Raw genomic sequence first — 14,354 nt, forward strand, 5'->3', positions numbered from 1 at the left:
TCATTTTCATCAAATATTAATTATTAAAATATTTAAAATATATTTATTAATATTTATAATAATATATTTATATTTTTAATATTATATAAAATAATCAATTATATTATAAATATAAGATATTATATTTTATTTTAATAATATATAATAATTTTTTATATATTTAATAATGAATAATATTATTTATATATTTCAATAATATTTTAGTAAAGATTAAAATATACTAATTAATATTTTTAAAATATAATATAGTACTATTACTTTAATAAATAATTAATATAATTTATAAAATTTTATTTCACTAAAATATATCGAAAAAATGTTTAAATAACATCTTCCAAACATCATAAAACGTTTTCCAGATGTTTTCCAGAAATGTAATTCATTTTCCAGAAATGTAATTCATTTTCCAGAATTCAAATTCCAGTAATTCATTTTCCAGTAATTCAAATTCCAGTAATTCAAATTCCAGTAATTCATTTTCTGTAAAACCAATTACAGCTAAACAAACAGACCCTAAATGAACCTACTAACTTATATTGTCATCATTAAACATGTCAAAATTCCAAAATACTAACTCCATCTATATTGATCATGTTATAGTCAATATTCATGCATTTAACATAATGCACCCTAGACAATCTTATCACGCATCATCATCAGATGCCACGTATATTGAAAATAACCAAAAGAAAATAAAGTCTAATGTCAAAGTTGAGGGCTTAAAATTATACTTTAAAAATAGAGGAGAGATTAAGAAAATCAAAGACCCAAACACAAAATGTAAAATTAATTAGTTAAATTTTCAATTATTCAAAATTTTCAAATTCAAACCGGGATCGAATTTAAAGTCTAAACTCATAATTCAAGTTCACTTGAACATTTTAAAATTAAAAAAAAATTATTACTTCAACCCGAATCAAACTTTGTTCACTCCTAGTAAAAGTAAAATTTATAAAAGAAAATTATATGATGTTAAATATTAAAATTTTAAAATATAAAAATTAAATAAACTACATTTTTAAAAGTGGGAGAATTAATTTCTAAATGTGCAAAGACTTTATAGATTTGGAGCATATTTTAACCGTGCATTTGTTATAAAATATTTCAAATTTCAAGGTAAGTTTCTCTTAATCTCTCAAATTAATTTTATTTACTAAAGTTTTCTTTTGTTTCGTTCGGTCTTTTTTCTAAGATTAACTTCGTGTGTTTTTCTATTAGAATTGGAATTTATCTCATTGTTTTTTCGAAAATGATTTTAGTTTGCCTTCTCATTTTTAGTGTTAACTATTTTCTTGATTGAATACTTGAATTATAGGAACAGAAATGTTTCTGAATTGAATGCACTGTGGAAAATTGGACTTAGTAACCTCATTTCTCGTACTAATCCAAAACTTAGGATTTTATATATGAATTTTTTGTTAGTAAATTCACATTTTGGAATTAGGGAGCATGTTTTAACTATTGATTGGGTTTCCTACTTTCAATTTTGAGCTTTTATTTGGTTGCATTTGCAGGATGCTTGGGGGATGATTTCATAAACTGACGGTTGTCTATTTAGATTATAATTCAGTTTTTCCTGTGTGCATTTGACTTCTTGTGTTGTAAAACTTTGAATTAGGGTTTTAGATCATACTGAAGTTTTAGAGGTGTTTGTTATTATGTGTAAGCCAAATAATCTAAACCAAATGTATAATTACTTTGGTTGGTTTTGATTTTGTAGAATTAGAACAAGCAAACTGTAAGTAGGAGAAGAAGAGGGAAATAAAGTACTTTTTGGAGCATAACATAACTTTGAGATATTTTTTATGGGTAATACATTGGGGAGGAGAAAGCAAGTGGTGGATGAGAGGTATATGCGCCCCCAAGGGTTGTATGTTCATAAAGATGTGGATGTTAAGAAGCTAAGAAAGCTGATACTTGAATCAAAGCTTGCTCCATGTTATCCTGGCAATGAAGAATGCTGTTACGATCTTGAAGAATGCCCTATTTGCTTTTTGGTTTGTATTTATTTTGTTTTGATTCATCTTATGTTAAAACTCTCCAGTTGTAATTTCACACTCTTTCATCCTTTCGTTTTATCAATCATTGCATATTTGGAATTCTACGTTGTATACTTGGTTACTGGTTCTTTGTTAAATGTTCTTCATGTCTAGTTATCTTTTAGATTTAGTTTTAGTTGAATGTAATACCTTGTAATTACCTCAATATGATTTTTCGTCATTGCATTTTAGTATTACCCGAGTCTCAACAGATCGAGATGTTGCTTGAAAAGTATTTGCACAGGTAAACTATCTGAATTTTCCAATACTTATTGATATTGCTAGTTGCATGAAAATTTGACGGTTTTTATTTCCGCTAGAGTGTTTTCTGCAGATGAAGAATCCAAATTCAACCCGCCCTACCCAGTATCCTTCCAAGTAATAAAATCGACTGTAGAGCTTTTAAGTTTGATTAGTTTCGATGTAATTGTATTCCAATGTTTGCATTCCTTGACATTTTGAGGTGTCCCTTCTGCAAAACCCCAAACTATGCTGTGGAGTATCGAGGTGTGAAAGCTGAGGAGGAAAGAGGGATTGAGGAAATTGTAAGTTCACACACTCTTTCCAAAACAATGGAGGGTTTTAAATCCTATGATTTTCTTTAGGTAATAAATGAATTATATATTTGTTTCTGCTTTTTGAATTTTGCAGGAAGAGCATCGTGTTATAGAAGCAAAAATTAGAATGAGGCAGCAGGAACTTCAGGATGAAGAAGAGAGAATGCAGAAAAGACAAGAATTGAGTTCTTCAAGGACAACTGTTGCACTGAGGGAAGTTCAATACGATTCAGTTGAAGGTATCAATCTATTGGGATATTTTATCCTATAGATTGACTCTTCATTTCCTTTGACATTGTTCTATCTTCAAGTTTATCCTATATGTTTTCTTTGTTATTTGAAGCTCAATCCTCTGTTGAGGAGGAAATAGTTTCTTCTCAGGAATTGCAGGTCTCCTCGGTGATTCAACAACCATCACTTACTAGGACAAACAGGTAGGAAGCGTTTAATTAGCTTGTCATCCTCTATATCATTTACAGTTCATGATCATAAGTTAGGAGAAAGAGATGTGCATAGGCTAGTTGTTAGTCCATATTGGTGTAATGGTGTTGATTTTTCTATTCAAATCTTGGAGCTCATTTCATAATATTGGTCTTAGTATTTTCATTTCAAGTTGGCACCGTGAGAATAAAAAGTATGTTTATGATATTTTTGTCAGAAGTGTTTCGTTCAGATGGTTCTCCATCCTCAGCAGTCACTGATATTCGATCTTGATTTCAAGATAGGATGGTAGGACTGACGAGTGGATTTGAAGATGAATTTTTGTTGAAAGTTGTGTTGCAATGACTGTCAGTAGTTACCAGTTCAGCATCAGAGTTGTTTGTTGTTTAGCTCATGGTTGAGGACAAATGTCAAATGACTAATGGTTAGCCATTCACAGGTATTTTCGAGATCAAATTATTTCATTAAATGCGTGGCACACAAGATGAGATTTTGGATGAGTATGTTACTGTACGTATAGGTTTGAGGGTTACAATCATTGGGGACAGAAATAGTGAACCAGATTAAACATGATTTCAATATGTAAGGGGAAACCTACAATTTCTTTAATGAAAAAATGTGAGTTAAAGGAAGATATACTGTTATAGTAAGTTCGACGAAGATATGGATGAAAACTATAAAGAAGTTTTAATTTTACTATGATTACTGAGGATCTATCATAATTACATGCATCATTTTTTGTTGAACCTTTTCCTTTTGTGGAGAAAAGCTGCTTATCAACCTTAGATGGCTGGTACAAAGAGCTAAGCATGGTGCAGAGTATGATGTAGTCCTTAGTTGGTTACAAAAAGTTCCGTTATATGTAAAACTAACTATAGTGCATAGCCGTGGACCTACTTTTCTTTTTGGATGAGAAAGAATGGAGCCTGGGCTGCAGATGCATGAAGCGCTTCCATTGGTGTAGGAAAATGATGCCAACCATTTGTATTTTGTTAATTACAATCCTGTTTTATGTGAAAGAGTTATGCCATAGAGAGGATATCATGTTGGGTGCATTTTAATTGCGATGAACTTTCTATTTTTTATGTTTTCGAATGAAAAGTTGAGATGATATTTTCTTTTCCACTGCACAGGTACACAAGGTTGTAAACTGTTGATCTTATGTTCAGAAATGATCAGATTGAATTATGTTTCACTATCTTGTGTCAAATGCTTGAATTGCAGGGATGCTGAGTTTGACGTAGATCTTGAGGAAATAATGGTCATTGAAGCAATTTGGCAGTCAATTCTGGTATGAAACTGATCGTAGAATTTGAGAATTTCACTGCTGTAAGAAAACTCTTTCTGTCAATTATACCAAAGTTTGGTCAATGTTGGTATTCTTTTTCGTTGAAGGTTTCCTTTTACAGTTCAAGCTATGTTACTTGGACTTGAGTGTGCGTGTCTGATACATATGTGCCTGACATGAGTATGTTAAAGTTTTCTAAGTTTTTTCATGTATTTGGAGGATCCTTGAGGTCATATCCTCATATCTATGTGTTGGAAACGAGTGTCAGATGCATATACTTCAATAAAAATGAATAGTCAGAGCAACATATTGAAGATAGAAGAGGCTTTCCGATATTTGCTTCTTGTTGTTTATGTAGTCTCCATTTTACATGATATATTACACAAACTTTTATTGATTTTGTTTTTGTAAATTTGGTCCGTTTGACTGTCGATATTTTGATTGATTAAGGATAACAACACCAGAGATCGCTATATCCCACCAGTCATGGCCACAGTGGCCAGTTCATCATCGGAATCAGCATCTCCTTCTGGTGGTTTTGCCCCTGCAATAGCTGCCCTTGCTGAGCGTCAGCAGATGGGTGCAGAATCTTCTCTCGACCAGAACGGAAATATGCCATCATTCAATATGCTTCACGGAAGCGGCAGATTCTATAATAGGTTGGACCAAGTTGCTGAGAATTGTCCTCCTGCAGAGACACCAATTGACATGCCAACTGATAATCGGATGACACCTGGAAGAGATGAGGGGGAATGGGGAGTTGATCATGGATCGGAGGTGGCTGAAGCAGGGGCTAGTTACGCAAGCTCTGATGTTACAGATGATGTTGGTGGGATCTCAGGAGTTCCATGGCAATAGTTTCATGGCCAAGCTACCAGTGGTCATCTTTCTTGAACAGATGATGCTGTCAGTGGCTGTTACGGGCCGAGTTTCGAGCTGCAACAAAGTGCACGAGTAGCTCCGATGCAACTGATTTAGAAGGTCAAGGTAGTTATGATCCATTTTGCTTCCTGACACTACTATAATTGCATATATACATATTGAAAAGGTAAACAGGTTATTCTACCAAATCAGAAGTCGCTTGTTTTCACCTATTCATACCTATTCATAATGTTTTGAATCTCCTATTTTTTCCTTCCATTGCATGTCTCAAATGAAAACAAGCTTCATTTAGCTTAGGCAACCATTTGGTTTTCAACAAGTTTGGGATTCGAATTTCAGTATCTGTAACCCTTTTATTTTAAAGTTGCGTCTTCTTTTGTACACAATTAAAGGGGGAAATGGTTTCCAAATGTTATCTCGTATGTAGCCTCCGCTCGATCGAATTTGGATGACAAACATATATACTTTTTTCTTTAGTAGCATTATTTAGCTTTTGTGAAGGTGAGATCTTGAACCATGTATTTAGTTCAATTTGGTTAGGCAAGCATCCTTAAGAGAGAGCACTTAACTGGCTTGAGATTCAAATTTTAATATTTGCAACATCTCGTATCCTTGGGAATTTAAAGACCCACACTTCTCTGCGTGGCCCATCGACTTGGAGGAATGATGTAAAAGAAGGCCGTTGTATTTATATAAAAGTGGGCCATAAAATGGGCTTGGATTAATAGGACAGTAACGTGGTAAATGACGTGGGAATTGATATATCCATTAAAAGGTACGGATCAAATTGAAATATTTACTAAAACTCAAGGGCCATTCTTGCTATTATCCCCTGTTTAACAGGTGTTAATGAATAACCGACTTGTTTTTCAGATTTATTCACTTTCCCACATGCAAAGGACTGAAATCTTATACATTCTTTAATAGCCTTTCTATTATACGAATCAATTGATCATAAAGGAAAGATTTATTATTAGGGAAAATAAAGAAAAGGAAATTTATTAGTTATTTTATTTATTATTTGATCTACAGGTTACAAGTTGTACGTTAATATATATATATACACACATAAATCTTCCTTTATGTTTGTATATATCTGTTGATGAGAAATTTTTTTCGTTAATAGTTGATAACTATCATTTTTTATTTGAGTGAAAAATTATAGTCAATGATTTTAATGTGGGAAGATCGTCAATGTAAATGAGGAAGAAGGGGAGAAAATGTCACTATTTTCTTTATGATCGAGGGAGATTTATAGTGGTTCTTGTAATGATGTCTGGTACAAGGACTATCATGGCTACTTGTAGGTTGACAGGTTAGATAGATTTGATCATCAGATCTTAGATTTTGTCATAATGGATTGATTTGATATGTTATAAGTCTTATCTAAAGGTCTTGTTCACCTATTTTAGTTTATATGATAATATAGGTATTGTATTTTAATTATCGTTTTATGTATTTAGTCATGAAAGAATTTCAAATAATAAAATTAGTATATCTTAACATTAATTCACTCATTTAATTTCGTAAACTAATAATATAATACATAAACCATATAATGAAACAAAAATTAAAAAAACACAATAATTTCCAAATGAAAACATATGATTTTGCTTAAAACCAAGCATCCATTTGTGGCTTGTTTACACATAAAGGCAGTTGGCATAACCTGCACAAATACAAAATCAGCTTTAGCTTTTAGTACATGTACGTGGTAACTCGATATTTGAACAAATTTAAAAAGATTAGTACTAAGCCCAAGAGGCATTAAAAGGATTACTTACTTGGATCAGTTGAGACAATGAGAGCAGAGCCCTGGAAATAGCAGTTCCAAGCGTTTCTCCCTTTGGATTGATAGTAAAGGTTCATGGCAACGGAAGCATGGTTGATGAGATTATTGGGATAGAAACAAGGCCAACCCTACTGTATAATCTGGCAATCCACTTGAGAACATGCATAGTTTATGTTTGCCAAAAGAGTTGATTGCTCTGACGATGGCTTCGCTGTGCTCCATGGTTTCTGTTTCTCGATGAGCAAAACAAGTTTGTTAAATCATGAGTTTTTTCAATGGCTTAATTAACAAGTAATTTACCTGTCCATTAACCATCATCACAGTGGTTCCTGTAAAAGTGTTGATGTAGTTAGAATCATGACCATAGTTCAAATTAACAGAAGCTGTAATTTTGTCACCTAGGAGAGGATACCTGAAATGAGAAAGAGAAACAAAGAGAGATGTGCTGCAACTTTAGCCATGGGAAGCTGAAATTTAGCCTCTGTGAGCAAAGGGGAGAAGCACTGAAGCTTTCCAAGGGACTGAAAAGTTTAACGAGGAATTGTTGGGGTGGGTTTCGATGCACTTTTTCTCAGCAAATGAGGGCCTTGAATTTAGCAGCTAGATCCTGACCTGGTTCTACCACCCTTTTTTTGGCATCGGATCTGGCGTTCCACACTTTAGATTAAACCAATGCGTCTTGCATTGGATTATATAACCATGAAAAATCCCATACGATGGCAACTTGAGTTACTTTGGTTTGTTACTAATTGCCAACTTTCAACTCTGCAAGCCTCCATGCATACAAAGGCATGATTTGTGCGAATCTCCAGGAATACGAATGTAATATCTATGCAAACTTTCCAATATGTGGAGCGTATTTCGCAAATTATCAACAACGATCCCGTGTCAATTACTAGGTGGAGCCACAGTTTGTGCCCACCTGAAATCTTAATTTTCTTCGATTAGTTATTTATCTTATTGATAGTGTCCACCTTGGAATTTGATTTGTACTCAACCTAATCAAAAACTGTGTTGTTGACATATGTGTGTCTACTCTAAAAAAATATTTCTAGATCCGCCGCTGTAATAATCAATTACCCCGTGAGTACACCCCGCGTATAATCATCAACGACCACGTGTTGATGCACGTAATCTCTTAGTCTAAACATCACTTCCTAAGAAGTCCAATCAATATTAATTCCACAACAACTCCTAATTAACACCTGTCTAGAACATGACATATAGCCATGCCATAGAGATTAGGGTGAGGGACGCATTTCCTTACCACAAAATCATACCAACACCATCAGGACTATCGGAACTATCATTCCACCACCTTCTATCAATGACAGATTCATTGACTGAAATTAATTTTTTTTTTTAGTTATTTATTTTACTGATGGTGTTTATCCTAAAATTTTATTTGTTAATTACCTATTTTATTGATAATGCCTATCCTGAAATTTAATTTATGCCCACCTATTAATAAATTTTGTGTTGTTAACATATATGTGTCTACACTCAAAAATATTTCTAAATCCACCGTTACCTTCTACAGTTATGGATCACTTTACCGATCAACATGAATTTATGCTTTTAAGGCATCAATTTGGTAAAAATTCCTATTTTCTGGAATTTGACGGTGTTGGAACTTGAAGCTTCAACACAAATGAGGAGATGGTTGTGTCCATGCCCAAAAATGTTGAACCACTAAAGCTGATGTTTGTGTCCAATTCAACCAAACTTAATACCAGTAAGAACCTACATCAAAAGCGCACTTCATGGCATAAACAACAACTGAATATTCCTTAAAAGCAGATATACAAAGAAGAAAGTCAGGAAGAATGGTACAACCATGATCATCCCCTTAACAGCTATAGAGACATATGCCAGCCGCACACCTTGATGATTCGAATATGCAGCCGTGGGAGATCGGTCGTTCTCATACCATCGATGACAGGATGCATGCATTGATGGGAAGTGGGTGGAGGAGATATCTTCAGTTAAGGACAATAAAGCGTGAGATAGATTGCAGTACGAAAGAGTTTTTAATAAAAAAAATGTAATCAATTGACAATGAATATATACCCATCTTTTTATATAGTTATTTGAACTTAAATTTTTAAAAAATATATTTTTTATCATTAAAATCATTTAGTGAATTTCTTCCATTATATTAAATCATTAAAAGATTGTTATAATTGATGTAACAAAGGAGGGGCTCATATTGAAAGGTGATGTACATGTTTATCTTAACATAACTTTTGAGCCACATCAATGATGGGTTGGCAGTAATTAGAAATAATCCCTCAAAACACTTTATTTCTTCATTTGCCCCAGAAACCCATGTCAAATTGGATCCTCTTCCTCATCATCATCTTTTCATTAAAATATTAATTAAACTTTTCTTTCCTATAATATATATAATCCTCATGACACCAAAACACAATCATCAAATCTATGAATTTTTTATCCTCTTTTCTCCTTATTTGACTTCTCTCCTCTCCCTTTTTCCCCTCTACTTTTCCCATCTCAAAACCTCAAGGTCTCTCCCTCCCTCTCTCTCTATATATATATGATATAGTTCATAAGTTAATTAACTTGAAATGGTTTGTGTTTTTAGATTTTGGGGTTGAGAAAGCTAAGGAATATTCAGCTATGGGTCATGATTACCAGCATGAAGTGAGATTTATTTTCTCTTTTTTCTTTTGTTTTGGAAAAAAAAAGAATGATTATTTTGGTTGTAAAAATGCAGTCATTCATGGGAGCAGTTGAAGATGATGGTAGTGTCCATATTTTGCAAGGGAAAGAACTGCATGAAGTTCACTCAGGACCAAACCCTATCAGCAATTCAATTCCACAACAGAGATTGGAAACAAAGTTGAGAAAATTATTACCATAGCTTCTTCTTCTTCTTCCTTTTTACTTTTTTTTTTTTAAATTACAAAAAATAGTTGCAAAAATGCTTTTTTATTGGGGAATTCTAGATTGCTTCTAGTTATCGGTGTGGTTGATTAAAGTAGTACTTCTATCTTGTCAAAGACCACTACTAATGATTTTGCTTGGAATAATGTCTAATGGTTAATGTATTTATTTATTTTAATATTGTATAAAAGTTAAATTCATATTTAGAGCTATTTTTATTATAATTTATTACATAACTTATATATTTTATTTTTAAATAATATTATTTTTTTTATTAATACGTTGTAGGTTTTGAATAATTTTAACCAATAATGGGAGGGTCGCAGCCTTTTAATTAAATTGTCAATTGACAAAACTCCTAGTCTGACAATTTAATGATATGAGAGTGACATCAATAATTGTAGTGAAACAATGCCTCTCTCAATTATTATTGGAAGGCACTTAGATTACAAAGATTGTGATTTTCATTGTCTTAAGAATCTTTGTTAAAATAATTACGTAGATCTAACATCATCCTCACTTCAATTATTTTCAACATATTATATTACCAAAACATACAAATATTGCACGACATACAAACATGGCACAATCTTGTTAAATTTTCTATTAATATACAAAAATATCCTCCAAAGTTCAGATTAACTATGAAACTCAAACTTTCGGTAATGATCCAATGTAACTATGCATTTAGGTTTCAAGCAAATTCAATGCCATGTCCCTAATATATAATTTATTTTTTTGGCATATAATCTCCAAAATATTTTTAATATTTTCTCTTACATTAAACGTAAGATTTTGCTTTTTCTTTCTTTATCTCGAAACATATATAATTAAACCATAAAAGTTAAGGTAAATTATGTTCCCTTTTATTTTCACGTGGTTCAGTTGATATTTAATTCCAGTGGATGAGTCTCTCGATAAAAACCTTTTACATACATAAAGTCTCAAAATTTAAAACATACTAAAGTGATACTAAATTACTTACCATTTGAATTAACTCAGTGATTTTACATAGCCTGATTCTGATTCAAAGACAACCAAATCCAAAAATAGTAGGGAGTTAACGAAGAAAGCTAAAGCGTGGAATAAGAAGGCGGTGAACTTTAAGAATATGCTTGAGCCACGAAATAAGGGCAATTTCAGATCAGTAAAGCCCATTAATTGCCATATAAAGCCTACGAAAAAGGAAAGTCCTTTGGGCCTGGCTCAAAATAAACGTCAAAACCCCCCACTGAACATTCCTCTTTTCCGCCAAACGTTCGTCTATTTGGGGTTTTTCATATTGAGCTTAAATATGAATTGTTAATGTCAAAATTTTACCAACAAAATAGTATGATTAGTGAAAACTCATATTTATCTAATTGAAATTAGAAATACGTGTGTGTATATATGCACGGATTAAGTGGATATACGATAAATAATTTATCTAATTATCTTAGGGGTTGTTTGTTTACTTCAGAATAATTAAGCGTTGAAAGATTCAAATGTTGAATGATTCAGAAGCTCTGTATGAATTAGCTCTGAGTGTGACATGTTGTTTGATAATGGCTCTGAATCATTCATAATGTACTTTGATGCTGAATCATTCGTCAATGTTTTGCTTAATCAGTCAGCACTGAATCATTCAGAGGTGCGAAACAAACGCGCTGAATGCTGAACGGTTCAACATTCAGCGCTGAATGGTTTCATTCAGAGCCAAACAAATAACCCCTTAATTTCTCTATCTTTTTTTTCATATGTCTTAGTCTTTTTTCTCTTTATTTTTATTATCAACAGCGGCATCAATATTAGTGTTAATCGTCAATCGTCGGTATTTATTATTTATCCTGCCTTTATTTTTTTATTTTTAATAACTTCTCTTTTATGGCACACTTTTTTTTGATGTGTTTTTTTTCGTTTGACTGTGTTATTTTCATTTATCTTTTTTTAGTTGATTTGACATTATCATGACTGATCAAGATGATACTTATTTGTTATTAAGCTGACATTTCCTGCTTTGGATCTTAGATTAAATTTTGAGACACGATTTGTAACATCCCAAACTACGAGTTAGTAACTAAATTGTAAAATTTCAGAATATGGTGATTAAAGTAGAATATTTGAATAGTTCAATGATTTATTTGGAAATAAATCTTAAAAGTTGTTAGTAATTATTAAATGAATTAAAGGGCAAAATGATCATTAGACTTGTAAATGAATAAAATAATGATATACATGGGGATAAGGTTGAGAGATTTCTCCAAAAATCTCTTCACTCTTCATTTTTCATTATTCTTATTCTCCAACGTGAAACACTCAAAGCAAATGTGAGTTTTCTGATTTATTGATTATTTGTTGAATTAAGGGTTGGGTTTTGATCATTAGATGATAACTAAGCTTAAGGAAAACTTAAGTTATCTTAAAATCAAAAGATAAAGGAGTTATGACAGATTAAAGAAAATGGATTTTTAAGTGAAATTTTGAATAAGAAGGTTTAAATGAATTTGGAGGATGAATTTGACTTGTCATCTATGAGAATAAGAAGTTAGAAGTGTTAGAATTAAGTTTGGATAACATGAAAAATTTAGTAAGATTCTTGGTTTTAAGAATTTGGATGAAATATGGAAGATTGTAAAGTGTTGGAATGATAGAAATTGGTTAAGGTTGTTATAGATGAATTTAGTAGTATAATAAGGATTTTATACATCAAAATTCGGGTGAAGTGTTAATGATTTTCGGATGAAATAACCTATTCTGGGTATGTGCATCGATACACTATGAATATGTACCGGTGCACTAAGACAAATTTTGAATGTGCATCGATGCTTTAAGGGGTGCATCGATGTATGAATATTTCGAAGTTATTTTGGGTACCGATGCACCCATAGTGCATCGGTACACTCCTAAAAGAAAAGCTGAAATTTGGTTTATTAAATTAGTCTGAGTTATTAACATCAAGTTATAAGATTTAGGCTTCTGATAATCATCTCGGAAATTATGTTTATGTAGATATTGAACCTAAACAAGTTTCAGAACAATCAAATAATTATGATCGAATCAAAGCAATGCTAAGGTGAGTACAATTTAATTTGTACTTATGTATTCAATAAACAATGGCTTGCGATGAGCCAATGATGGAGTTACTATGGTAAGAAGTAACTCCTAAAATAATATTTGATTAATGATCGATGTGATGAATTGTATGATTATGGGATATGTGTTATAAGACAACATGTATGTATTATATGTTATGTGACACTGAACTACATGAATATAGGAATATGAAATAAGCTATGTGATATGGACATAGAAAATGAAATAAATAAGTGGTAATGAGATATATGTTTACACATACGTGATGTGTGACAGAAGAGAAGGAACATGTGATTATAAGATCAATGATTACACGTACATGTGATACGTGACTGAAAAGAAAAGAGATGTGTTTATAAGATAAAGGATATAAATAAGTAATGTGAACTGATATAAATGATAATGCCCATGTTATGTGATATGATAGCTAGGGGTATAGTTGGCATGCCAAGGGTCGAGGGTTTACCTATGTTCTTCGGGACATATGGAATGTTTACCTATGTTCTTCGAGACATATGGACTGATTACCTAAGTTATTCGGAATCTATGGACTGGTCCTTCGGGACATTTATATGAGTTGTGGTGATAACATAATTGTGCACAACCTCAATGTACTCACATACCTTAAGTTCTCAAAAGTATACATGAGCTAATACATGGTCTTTAAAGAGAGTAAATAAATCAATTGATATGGTACTATGCATGCTCGGTTGTGAAATGGTATATTTGTTCCATGGTAAGTATAGAAATGTTCAGTATATACTTATATGGTAAAGAGGTATTAAAAGTGTTTGCATTATCATATGTTATTATGTATATTGAATCATAGGTGATATGTTTGAATTCATAGATTGCATGTTTATATTTATGAGAAATGCATCATTATTATTACGCCTCACTAAGTCTATGACTTAGCGTGTAAGTGTTTTACACATAGGTACCGAACAACAGAGAGATCTATTATAAGCTCAGCAGAACAACATAACTCCACTTAAAGGTCAGATCAGAAGTAGATTAAATAGTATGTATTGTTATGGGTTAAATAGGTCGACATGTAAACAAAGTCGACAAATTAAGTATTTATGCTCTGATCGAGTTTTGTAACGTTTTAAATGTATTTATGTAAATGTAAATGCATAGTAATAAACAGTTAACTTTTTACGAGTTTTATGTACATTTTACGAAAATCGATGCACAATTTGTATTTGAAATTTTTGTGCATCGGTGCACTGTAGCAATGCATCGACGCACTGTAGCAATGCATCGATGCACTGTAACAATGTTCATGGTATTGTTCATTAATATTCACGAAACCGTTCATACCGTATAATATTGTTCATAAATACGTTTTTACCTTAAATTTTTATAATGAAACA

The 14,354-nt window shown here is 32.1% G+C and overlaps 1 protein-coding gene and 1 long non-coding RNA gene across 2 annotated transcripts; both read left to right on the forward strand.

Annotated features, from left to right (window-relative positions):
- The first annotated feature begins 1,724 nt into the window (after positions 1 to 1,724).
- LOC120219242 (E3 ubiquitin-protein ligase DA2L-like) lies at positions 1,725 to 5,423 on the forward strand. The gene is made up of 9 exons (XM_039216083.1): positions 1,725 to 1,997; positions 2,232 to 2,283; positions 2,360 to 2,405; positions 2,503 to 2,584; positions 2,691 to 2,835; positions 2,940 to 3,030; positions 3,322 to 3,338; positions 4,171 to 4,328; positions 4,776 to 5,423. Exons 1-9 carry the CDS (start codon positions 1,806 to 1,808, stop codon positions 5,181 to 5,183), a joined length of 1,191 nt encoding a protein of 396 aa, XP_039072014.1. The 5' UTR covers positions 1,725 to 1,805; the 3' UTR covers positions 5,184 to 5,423.
- A 4,022-nt stretch (positions 5,424 to 9,445) lies between these two features.
- On the forward strand, positions 9,446 to 9,984 carry LOC120113434. Its single transcript, XR_005515302.1, has 3 exons — positions 9,446 to 9,526; positions 9,605 to 9,663; positions 9,737 to 9,984. It is a non-coding gene; the product is annotated as an uncharacterized LOC120113434 (long non-coding RNA).
- Positions 9,985 to 14,354: the final 4,370 nt, after the last annotated feature.

The sequence above is a fragment of the Hibiscus syriacus genome, unplaced genomic scaffold, assembly GCF_006381635.1.
Source record: "Hibiscus syriacus cultivar Baekdansim isolate YM2019G1 unplaced genomic scaffold, ASM638163v2 tig00110206_pilon, whole genome shotgun sequence".
In the NCBI taxonomy this organism is placed as follows: domain Eukaryota; kingdom Viridiplantae; phylum Streptophyta; class Magnoliopsida; order Malvales; family Malvaceae; genus Hibiscus; species Hibiscus syriacus.

What these genes read in the sequence shown, in the direction of transcription:
- LOC120219242 (XM_039216083.1), top strand. Translation starts at nt 1,806, where the DNA reads ATGGGTAATACATTGGGGAGGAGAAAGCAAGTGGTGGATGAGAGGTAT. An exon ending in AATGCCCTATTTGCTTTTTG is followed by an intron (nt 1,998 to 2,231) that starts GTTTGTATTTAT and finishes ATTGCATTTTAG; the next exon opens with TATTACCCGAGTCTCAACAG. An exon ending in CTTGAAAAGTATTTGCACAG is followed by an intron (nt 2,284 to 2,359) that starts GTAAACTATCTG and finishes TATTTCCGCTAG; the next exon opens with AGTGTTTTCTGCAGATGAAG.